This window comes from Tachypleus tridentatus, chromosome 1, assembly GCF_004210375.1.
Source record: "Tachypleus tridentatus isolate NWPU-2018 chromosome 1, ASM421037v1, whole genome shotgun sequence".
In the NCBI taxonomy this organism is placed as follows: Eukaryota; Metazoa; Arthropoda; class Merostomata; order Xiphosura; family Limulidae; genus Tachypleus; species Tachypleus tridentatus.
In genome coordinates, this window is record NC_134825.1 from 68,916,894 (window position 1) to 68,929,523 (window position 12,630).

A 12,630-nucleotide genomic window follows, 5' to 3' on the forward strand; every position below is an offset into this window, starting at 1 on the left:
CAAATCTATGGTGTGTTCCTTCGTTTTCTGTCTTCCATTAGGTTCCTTTACCACAGGCATTCTGAGTAGACACTTTCACACAATCAGAAGGTACTGCTTTAATCTCTTTGTGTACTGTACACAAGGCAAATAGTTTATAATCAGTTCTCTCTAAGCATACTCAAGTATTGCTTGTAGCTATTGCCAAGTCATGCTTCATTAGCAATTCTTCATACCACAAAGTGGTTGAATTAAAGGAATATACCAACAGAACCACTATAACAAGAGGAGCATTATCTGAGATACAACAGATAGATAATTAAGTCCTCAATGAGTGATGTACAGTTAAAAAAGGAATATACTAACAGAACCACTATAACAAGAGGAACATTATCTGAGATACAACAGATAGATAATTAAGTTCTCAATGAGTGATGTACAGTTAAAAAATATAAATCTATACTTTGAGACAAACAGTAAAATTCTTAAATATTGAAAACTACGTATGTTTACAGGGGATACTCCTAATAGCTGCATAGAACTGAAGGTTGAAACTTTTTTCTTTATAAATTACATGAAATAAACGTTTCAAGATTAAATTATCAATTCTAAAATATTTCAAGTTGAAATAGAGTTAGAATTTAATTTTCTTTAAGTTGTAAAATTTGGTATGCAGGAGTCTACCATGTAGTCCACATGGGGTTAAAGATATCCATTTACTATTTTCTGAAATAAGTCAACTTAGAATGTATTGGATGCATAAATGTTTTACTAGAACAGTTTTATTTAATGACAAGTTTTAACAGCTTTTCATATTATAAATTGTTTCTAGTAGTTGTGTTCATTACGTTCAAATGTCATTAGTTGCAGTGAAATTTCTCAATATAAAGTAGTAGAATAAAAAATCAACTTTCAGAAGACAAGAAAAATTTAATAGATATTTTCAATAATAATCTGAAACAGCATATCAACCATACTTTCTATGACTTCATTTTTAATTTAAAGCAAAAAAAGTTAAATCATAAACACTGACCCACAACTACTGTTTATGAACTCACTTTCAACCCTTTTTCTAGTACTATCACAATGAAGTTAAAAAGAAATTAAGCAATATCTAGACAGTGTTTTAGCTATTAGTGAGTTAAAACATTCATTATGAAAAACACTAACTGAAATGAAGGTAGTACCTTAAACTTCAGATACTAAGCTGAAACTTTTAACTTAATATGTAATTAGAATTTATAATATATTATTTACATATGTGTATACTAATGAAAAAACTAAATATGCCACATAAATTAAAAGGATTCCCAAGATACAGGCTATAAAGTGTGATATTAAAATGTGCCCCAGGTTTTGGAGGTGACTGCAGAAGCATGGCCTACATTTGGTGGGATACACTATCTATAAATATTGACTTCAGTTAGCCAGTCTCACATAAACATATTAATAAAAAATAAATAAAATCATCAAAAGAATTACAAGTTAAAAGAGTGAAATGTGAGTGCTCAAACCCACAACATTCCACATTTATATCACCTTTCACTGCCTCCAGACAGTGAAAAGATATATATATATATATTTCTAAGTTATATCTAAAAATATGTTGTCAAATTAAAACAATAATTGTATACCACACTACTAGAACAAAATTTTCAACCACACTTTTTCTCAAGAAGATCAACAGCCAATAGTTAAAGTTTCCTTGTTTACATGTTGACTCCAATGTTTATTTTATTTAGTTGCATTGTTGTCTTAGATTTAGTTTCACAATTATTTCACGTTTTTCATGTTTTATTCAGAAACCCATTAAATTTAAAAAACAGAATGTAAGTGATTGTTTAGAACTGTCTTTATCTGTTATTTTGTTCTGTAGTAATAGCTGGTCTGTAGTTGAAAAAAACAAACAAAAACAAATCCTCAACAAAAAAAAAACACATACCCAAACACTGGAATAAAGCTGACAGATTTCTTGGCCAAGTCCACAATTTCAAGAAAGAGACCTTCACCACCTAAAGAAAATATAAAATAAACATATTTCAGACTTGTATATACATACATGTATGTATGCAATACACCTATACAGAAAATATTTATATGTTCATTCTTTATGCATGAAAGTTTGCTCATAAGGAATTTTTATCCTATTTCATTTTCTAAAAGTTTAAATCATTTAAAAAACAGAAAAGCAATTCTCAATGAAACTTAAAATTTACCTGTGGTTTCTAACATTAACACTTTCCTTAACTGAAAATATATTTCCAACAAACATTCATCATACAACAGCTATTTACTTCAAGAGTGAAGTCACACTATTCTGCCTTAGATATTTGCATGCCACCAACTTTGTGAAACTCCCATCTCAAATTCACATGGAACACATGAATTTGGTGAAATAATGTGAAACAAAACCCTCTACCAATATGAATGCAGCACACCTCCTTCTATAAATGCTCCCTCTATATTTGTGTGTGAAAGTCCTCATTCTTTGATAAGGCAATAAAAAAAGTGAAGTGGGAAAAGTTCAGATTTTTCATATGTTGTGGATTATGTGATAACAAAACTAAACTTTATTCTTTTAAAGGTTTATTTTGAAATAAAGGAAATAAAACTTAGATAACATAAAACTTCAAATCATAACAGACATTATAATCTTAATTTCATTGAATACATTGATAGTAAAGTTGCTCAGTTAAATTTTAAATGTTACTCAGTAACATGCACAAAGGTGTTGAAATGGGTACCTGCATTTAAATAGTTATTAATGTGGGACGAATAATTAAAAGGTAATCTGACAGCCAAGAGAAGGGAGGCAAAAACTAAAGACAGGAGACTTGAGACTGCACACAAACATTCATCTTCAAAGGGACATGTACAAGAAATATGAGCTGGCAGATACAATCTGTAATGGAGTAAGAAAAAGTCTTGAGAAGAGAAGGCGTTCCAAGTATGAAAGGACAGTGAAAGAGACCACAAGGAAGAAGAGTGAGAAAAAACATTGAGCATCCCAGACAGGGATAAAACATCTGTCCAGAAGAGGAATCACACCAAAAAGAAAACTCTAAAGAAGGGATATGAGAGAAAAATAATGACCATTTTCCCTGCCCAGTGATTTAGTAAATCTGAGCCAATTATGCAAAAGACCTACTTGTGGACTGGGTATGCAATGCTACTTAACAAATCAAAACAACACCTAGAAATACTTATGGAATTGCTAAGGAGAAGTGACATAGGTTTGTCTGATGTCCATAAATGCTAGGGAGAACTGATTTTGGATTCAAGAATATGATATTTTATAAAATAGTCAAACCTGTGTCAGATTAAGCAGAAAAATGGATGTTCTCCAGTCAATCCAGAACCTTTAGTACAATTCTTTGTAAATATTCAAAAATGTCTGCTCTAGTCTAACAATGTATAATGGATTATGTAGATTTATTGAAGAAATAATAGCCTTGTTGAAAGATAGTTTAGAAGGAGTTCTAACCAGGATGACTAAACTAAATTAACCTGAACTATGTCTGAATGCATTTCATGTAATAGCTTACTGGATAACAGAAGGTTTAATAAATGAACAGTTACATGTACAGCATGAGGAATTTAACATTTCTGATGTAGTAGTTTTTGGAATGATTGTAAAGTTACTGGTGCAGAAGGATATTGGAATATTTGTGAATAAAGCATTTATGTTGTCTCTGAGTCAGTTTTCCTATTCAATAAATAACGTTCCTCAAGTTTGTAGCCTGTGTGCTCATTCAGTTACACCTCCAACTGTCTTCCTAGATTTTTAAATTAATTATTTGTAAGTAGTGAAAATTAGATCCCAATGACTATCCTTCTAGAAGTCAGCTGTTACACATATTAACTAATTCTTGTGAACTGAGGATGCAGTGAGTTATGGAAAAATAATTGAACACACTTAAGTAAGTATAAAATGAAAACCTAAATACAATTCAATTGTATCTAACTAACATGTTTCTAGGTGAGGAACAATGCTGAAGTGCTAATGAGGACAGAAACAGCAACGATGCTATGATGATCAGCGATGATGAGAAAACTCACTTGTAGAGAAAAATGTAAAAATGGCTCGTTTGGGTTGAGAAAATGTTTTATGTAGAGGAGAGAGTCATCGTCAGGTTCACAAAGAAAAAAAGATATTATGATGAATTTGAATGTTTTTGTATGAAATTCTTCATGCCAATTTTAAAATAATTATTGAAAAATTTTATTATAAAATGTGCTTTTTCTATTGGTTATAAACATCTAAATCAACTAAACTAAGTATAACTGACTGAGAAATCACAATTTTATGTGTAAAAAGTAGGTGTGGCATCTATCAATAGTTTTAAGAAATTTCTCTTTACTCTGAATGTGTCCTAAGGAGCTCGATAGAAATATGTGTAAACAGAGTAATTAATCTAGTTTCTGTCTATACATGGAAGTATTCTACTTAGAGAGAAGAAAAGTGAAGAGCCTGTGAACTTAAGCAACATATGAGAACAAAAACTGAAGTTCAATTTTTTTTCTAGGTTTCTTTTGAAATAAAGGAACTAAAACTGAGATGATATAAAACTTTAAACTATAGTGTAAATTTTAACAAAAATTTCACTAGCATACATTGATCATAAGATTGATTAGTTTTACATTTTGAATGTAACTAAGTAAAATTTCATTATATGTACAAAAAGTGGACCCACAAGCTTAGAATTAATGAATTAAATATGACTAAACAGTAACTACTAAATGTACATGTTACAGTGTAACTAGAACTAAATATTACCAGATGAGTATAAACGTTTAAAATATGTGATTATTTCTAAACATCAACTGTTGTAAATATGGGAAAGATTGATGAAACATAACCAAATGAGGCATTCTAAGCGGGACATGATAAGGAGTAATAACTATGTCAAAACGATATCTTCTATACAAACATGTCAAGGAATAATTATCCAAGACTAAGCATTATCTTCCAAATGTACATGAAAGAAAATAATGAACAAGAACTACACACTGTCTTCTAGGTATTCATGTTAAAAATACAAGAAACTAGAAATAACATTAATAGTTATGTATAAATGTCAAGGTATAATCAACTAAGACTATACATTAACCACTATTAATACTTGTTGGTAAATGTGAATGATATTTGTGGCAGAAAAAGAATTCATGTGAATCTGAATTCATATTGGAAGGTAGAAATTACAAAGTAGAAGTTGTTGAAGTAAATCAATTTAACTAGTCTCATCAAAAACAAACATGTCTTAACATGATCAGGTTAAGTAAAATAATGGAGTTTTGATGCACAAATGTAGAGAGAGCATTTGTACAAGGAGGTGTGTCCAGTCCAACTCCTACTGGTGGAGGGATTTACTGCATGATACATCATCATATATTAGTGCAAATCCATGTGTTTTGCATGAATTTTAGATAAGATTTTCAGAAAGCTAGTGGTTTGCAAATCTTTTAGGCAGAATATATATATGGTACAACTAAATGAAGAAAATAACTGTTCAGTGTAAAGAGCCAGATCTTAGATTAAGATTAGGCAGTCTCGATACTATGCATTTTATTCAAAGGCTTGGAAGTCTCAATATCATTAATAAGGTATTGTTTGCCATTTCTTCCTAGAAGTAAGGTTGTGGTGCAAGCTTGGTGGTTGCTGTTCAGACTTGGTGATTTATCATTGTATAATGGCGTTATTTAAAAGCAAGGTTTAGAAGAATCATACTTCCATTTTATTACAAACATATATCTACTTATATCCACTAAGTCCACTTTTGTTCTTTCTGTTCTTTACAAAACTAATCTCATTCATTAACACAATATCTTCTGTTATTAAGTAATAAATCTTAAAAGTACTTCTTACAATTACTATTCTAGTAAAAACAACCTTAATTCAACAACCTTATATAATTTATCAACCTTGTAAGTTTAAATTTTGACATCAGTCAAATCAATTTATATATGTAGAAACAGCTGGTATGGGTAGAGAAAACTCCATGTAGAGGAGCGAACAACATTTTGACCTTCTTCACTCATCTACATGGAGTTTTCTCTACCTATACCAGCCATTTTTACATATATATTTTTCTCTACAAGTGGGTTTTCTCATCATCACGAGTCAAATCAATTCTTTCCTTTAATGTTACCAAAAATATAGTTCACAGAAAGTGTCTCTTGTACACTTATGTTGTAATAATAGGAATTTTTTTAACTCATTCATTTCACCTTGTTCTTTGACAGAAAGAGGCACAAGTTCTGATTGACGGATACGAATAAGTTGTTCACCGGATGACAAAGACCACACCCTTGGATCTGCAGTATTATTTATTTCCCCAATTTCTCGAGGATATGCGTGGATCTGTATGAAGTCCTATAAAAAGATTAATGACAATATGCCAAATTTATCTCAACACTTATTCACAATTCTATTTAATCAACTAAATATGACATCTACTATATTATTAAATACTTTGAAAGTCTTTCTGTTATTGGCTGTGAAGTTATATATGTGTGTGTGTACATATTCATTATAATAACATAAAGATTTATTATGGACTAATGAAAGTTATGTTTATTGCCTATAAGTTTACCAAATTTGGCAATATAAAATCAAAAACAAATATTTTTAACTCTGTATAAATGGACATGCACAAGGATGAAGAAAACACGATTTAAATGACATAACGTGTGAAAAGTCTTAAAAGCTTAAGACGTTCCCTTGTACTTTTATATATCCTTTTGAATGTTGGATTAAATAGTGAACAAAACAGCTAAAAATGTCTGAAATTTTTTACTTGTTTTATTAAACTTGCATTTGTGGTTTTAATAAGTATCCTTGACCTTAGGGCCATCTTGAAAGTGTTAATTATAACACTTAGTTTTTAAGAATGAACTAACATCTACAACAACTAATTATAGCACTTGGCTCATAAAATAAATAAAATTTACAGAAGTCAATTGTTACCATTAAGTTGCAGATGAACAAAGAACAAAAACAAAAAAAGGCATACAATGAATTTTATGAACTGTTCAGTGTATAAAAACTAGAAGTAATGCTATCGTAGATGTACAGAAAGTTAAACTAAAGACTGCAATCATTTTTATACACTGAACTCTCTTCACACATCTACACAGGCTCAATTAAAATGTAGTTTAATATAATAAAATTTTAAATACAAGACACTAAAACTTTGTGTCATGTGCAGTAAAAAATACTTAGGATGAGAGGGTTAATGTATTAGTTTTTATGAATTGTTTAATGTATGACAAGTGAAAATAATGTCATCCAAGAAGCATAGAGAGAAAGCTCGAACTATGAAAAAAACAATTATGTAATGTTTGTTCCAAGCTAGCTCATAAAGTACCATAAAATATTCCACTAATTTTAGTCATTTCAAAATATAAGCAATTGCAATATGTTAAAATAACAATTTCAATGTGATGACTATGTAAAAATACAATTGTAAGCTATTTCATTTACTGGTATCTACTTCACAGGTGTTTTTGATGACATTATTTTAATTTTGAAATGAGTGGGTGTGATGCTTTTTTCCTTTTTTTTATAATTCCAGGTATGCTCCAAGGAAGTAAAAATTGATCGCTTTAGCTCTTTCAATTCGAGCACCCTTTACTGTGCATGACACAAAGTTTTAGTGTCTTACATTCAATATTTTATTAAAATACTTCTGTTTATGTAATAGCACTTAATATGGCATAAACACTAAGCTAATAATCCATACTTTAATAGTATATCCGCTTTAAGTACTTAACTGTATGAGTAAATGTTCTTAGAAATGCTGAATTTTTTCTAGTGTCACACAGTAACACATTATTTTTTAGTTATATTATCTTCTCTATTTTATCCATCACCCCTTCAAAAGGAATGAAATTAAACGTAAATTGCTCCCTATACAATTATTATTGCTCAAACATACCATAATTTTTATAGCCTTCAATTTTGCTTGGTTAAAGAGCTATAAATAGAAAATCACACCCCTCCTGCCACACCTATCTTCACATCCTCTCTCTTTCAGACTTTCTTAATAGTTCTCTTTTACATTCAATTATATAGTAAGTCTAACTAACATAAAGTCAAGATTTTCATCTATCAAATAGTATAGTGTATTATGTTGTGTTCTGAATTGATAAGCATCAATTTCAATTACAATACAACTTCCCATGGTAACCACAACAACCAGCTTGCATGAATTTGTAACAGCTCTTGTTGCATAGTTAGAAAGCCAGAACAATTCTGAGAGTTAGGGGAAATTGTATACTTTTTGCACAGTTTTGATCTATGTTCTTTAGTGCATTATTTAATTAAACAAAGATTATTTAATGCACTGCTACCATTAATATATAATATGTAATGCTTAAATATCCTTGACAATCGACAGAAAAAAAAAGAAAATTGAGTAAGTAATTTATGTTGTGTTTTTCATGTTTATTCTTTATTTATTACAATAAAAATAACTAAAAAGTAAATACATGTTGTTTGATTTAGGCTAGTTAAGATTTGTTTAGGTAAAATAAATAGTAGTAATAATATAATAAAAATACTTCACAAGGCACACATGCAAGTAGTACATAGGTAATGTAGTTTAATAACATAACTTGAGCTGCACATGCCCCAAGTGATTCACAACTTATTGTGGTATAGATAGTAGTTAGACATGGTTCAAAAAGCAATAAAATAATAAAATTTAATTACAAATTGATGTATATTGTTATGAACTTAGGGTTACTTAGAAAAAATGAATGTATTTCATGTTATAATTTAAAGTTATTCTACAAAGAAAAAAAGTATTTTAGATTTATTCTGATTTTCTTTTTTGGTGGTTACAAGGTTGGTCAAATTGATAAATCCTATTTTGAAATAGGGTAAAGCAAATATCAGATGAAATATAAATTTTTACTTGAGAAAAAATGTCTGAAATGTATTTGGGAGGTTTGGGGGATCATACAAAGGAAATTTGAGATTTTTGAGATGAGGAAAAGCATTTTTAATATTAACATAAAAATTACTTTGCACATGGATTATTCAAAACAAATACTCTGTATATTCCTGGACAGATCTTCAGTTTATTAAATATACCATGCTAAAAAATAAGAATTTTTGTATATGAAGGACTTATAATGTTAAATGAAAGATTGTAAAATTTTGTGAAGATATACACACTATATTAAAAGTTAGAAGTACTAAATCAATAGACTTTAAACTAGTACAAATAAGTTACATGACCCATCAAACTGACCAAGTCATTGTTTAAACACTTAATGGATGACAGCTAATATATAATACCATCCTGTATGTTCGAAGAAAAACTAACTAAAAGAGTACAATAAGTTTTATGGATCATTTATTGTATAACAACTATAAGTAATGCCACCCTGGAGCAGGAAACAAAATCTTAATCAAACAATGCAATTAGTTTGGTTTATGACAACTACAAACAATGTCTCCTACAAGTAGGTTATCACATTCTTGATTAAAAAATAGTTTAGACAATGAGAATAGTCACTTCCAAGGTTGAAATATTATAATGTCTATATAAAAGTAAACTCTCTTGAATAGAAAACTTTACATAAAGTATCAGAGTACTTCATCAGATTATTAAAGATTATCTTTTATCCTCAGTAACAGTTAATTTATTTATAAAATGCCACTCTCATGAAAAAAAATGTACAGCTTTTTTAATCAGAAAGTTTATCAGAGATCTATAATAGCTTCATTAACAATAAAAAGTTTCAAAGGCATTAATTTTGCATTTGTATTCCTGATTAGGTTGCTTTACTTATAGCAAATGTACTAATGCTTTGTCTAACTTCCTGATTCAACAATTTTATTTATAGAACTTTTATTTTTAATTACTTCCTCACGTGACAATTTAACTTACTTTTTGACCCAACAGGCCTAATGCTACTCCAGCAAAATCTTGGTTGGTGGCCAAGATGTGCTGAGACTCTAGATTGTCACTCAGTGGTTTAAATAACTGATTCCCTCCAATAATCCCATCAATTCGGCCAGGATTTCTTGATAGTGAAGTCTCCACCAGTTTTTGAAGAGTCCATTGATCTACAACCTGATGTTCTAGCAGATATCTATCCAAATAAATATACAACTCACACTTGTAAAATAACTATTATTAACATGTTGGCTCCCAGATGACCCCCCAGTAGGTCATGCTCTATTTTCTTATTAAAGGGCTACTTATTGGTTGGGACACAACAGCTACACATACAAATGAGAGTGGGGCATCAGGACAGCATTTCTTTTCTAGACCTCGGAGAGTATCGGCAAAATAGGATTGGGATCCAACATGTTAAAAGACATCATACTATAATGGAACTATTGGTTAAATGATACTGGAAAAATGTTATCATTGCACATTATCATGTGCAACCTCTAACTTCATGAAATTTTTATCCTGTGTACATGTAGATTTGCAATATGGGTCATGATTTTCCTGTTTAACCTCCATTTCCCACTATGGAAAACTTTATTTTTCTCCATTCTCAGCATACAGGTATGACGTCATAAGTACGTCACATGCAAATCTAATGCACTGACGCCATCTATATAAATATAATAGTACTGTCTGTTGTATGTCCATGTAAATACTTCACAGGGTGGGGATGGATCGTCACCAAAATTGGTGTGGTGAAATACGTACAAAATTTTAATTTTGCAATCTTTTTTTCTAGTTTTTATGAGTGTTTTCTTGAGTTTTTTACCACTGCTCCTGTTGATGGATCTTTTCCAAATTTGGCATGAAAATCTGTTTGGTCCATGAGGAGATACATGCAAATTTACGGTTTTGTATTTTGTTTTGCTCTTTGTATGGGTATTTGGGGTTTTTTTTAAATTATATATAAAGGAAACAACTTTTCATGTCCAAAGATAACCTTTCATTAGTCATGAATTACATAACATCCATCCAGAATACAGGTGCCCCAAATAGTACTGATAATATAAGTAACAAAATTAACAGTTTTAACAATGAATGAACAATCCTACAATGTTTAATTAAACTACTTTATCATCAAAGCATGTTAATAAACTTGGTGTCAAAACACAATTTTTACTTCAGTTTTTTTATGTTATCTAACGTTTTAATTTCACGATTTCAAAAAGAAACATTTAAATAAATTCTCAATCTGCACCTTTAAGTCACAGAACATGGTGGTATTGTCATTTATATTATTTCCCTCTACTTATATGGGTTTCAGATTGTTCAACCAATTAGAAATACATATTTTATCGATATTGAAATGTAAGAATTTAAAATTTCTACTTCTTTTTTTTTCGATATACAGAGATATCAATATACTGTTTCACACTGATATACTTCTATTATGTCCTCTGCCTTTTAAAATTCTCTCTGACATTGGTCTTGTATATTTTTATAACCAATAAAATGGCACACTCTAAATTAAATAAATCAGATGATTGTCTGGTTTGTTTTAGCAGTCAATGCCAACAGTCCACAGGGATAGTTTGATATGTTTAGACTACAGACGTTGCTCCAAAGAGTAATGGAATTGTTTAACCCTTTTATAGATTAGTTAAAAAGCCAGGAAATGATAGTAGTTTTGGAACATTCTATTCTAGTGCCTAATAAAATTTTGTGGTTTAGAATGCATATCTAAAAAGAGGCCTAAAAATTATTCCATTTTTAGATCTATGCATTGATGAGAGTTTCATGTTGTGCAAATGAAGACTAAACATCAAGTAGTGTATTTCCTCAAAACACATTCGATTTGGAATGAAATCTTTGAATTTTGTGATGTAGTCACTACATGCATGATTTTGTAACCTATACAGGAAAAAGATAATGAAATAGAACATAATACAGAACTTGCCATCTTTGGTTTGGTGGTAAAGACACTGAAGGCAGGTCATGTTGGTAAAAAGACACATATTGTACAAAAATAATTGGTGCACTAACCCAACACTGTTCTGCTATCTACTTCATCAACTAATTGCCAGATACTACAGGGCCAGTGCATTATCAAGCCATTATGATGTTCTAGCAGATATCTATCCAAGTAAATATACAACTCACACATGTAAAATAACTATTATTAACACACTGGAACATCAATATCCTAAACCTATCCCAACCACAAAAGGTAAGTTAAGAGCACAAAACTGAGATCATATTTATTCTCACACTATTCAAAGGCAGAAAAAATTCCATAAAACATGGTGCATGTATAAAGATAGTGATGTTTCTCTATGTATACACACATTCCTAGGAGTACCACATATAGAGAGAATACTAAAATACTTAATAAATAGCATGTAAATATATAAACATAAAGGGGATAGACAATATATTTTGCTAATTTGTTATATCTTTTATTAAGTAACAGAATGCTCTCAACAAGATCTGTTCAAACATGATCCCAAATTTTAATTTTAACACTGGCTTTTGTAAATACCTGAACTTTCCATGATTTTAGTTACATATTATCATAAAAAGTGTTGTGCACCTGCTGTAGTTTATTAGATCTTCTTATTACAAGCAGTCTACAAAATGATCAACCAAGTTTCTCTGCAATTGTAGAGTTTTTAAAAATATCCTAGAAATAAGAGAATTGATGTTATGGAATGGCCACGTTAATCACTTGATATCTGTCAGATTG

General features: G+C 30.0%; 1 protein-coding gene across 1 annotated transcript in view; it reads right to left on the bottom strand.

Annotated features, from left to right (window-relative positions):
• c12.2 (von Willebrand factor A domain-containing protein c12.2) overlaps positions 1 to 12,630 on the bottom strand; it is a 100,056-nt gene that overhangs the window by 35,162 nt on the left and 52,264 nt on the right. The window contains exons 31-33 of the mRNA XM_076502771.1: positions 9,879 to 10,083; positions 6,208 to 6,352; positions 1,922 to 1,991 (exon numbers count right to left, since the gene is read on the bottom strand). Of these exons, the coding sequence (XP_076358886.1) occupies positions 1,922 to 1,991; positions 6,208 to 6,352; positions 9,879 to 10,083 (420 nt within the window). The remainder of the gene's footprint in view (positions 1 to 1,921; positions 1,992 to 6,207; positions 6,353 to 9,878; positions 10,084 to 12,630) is intronic.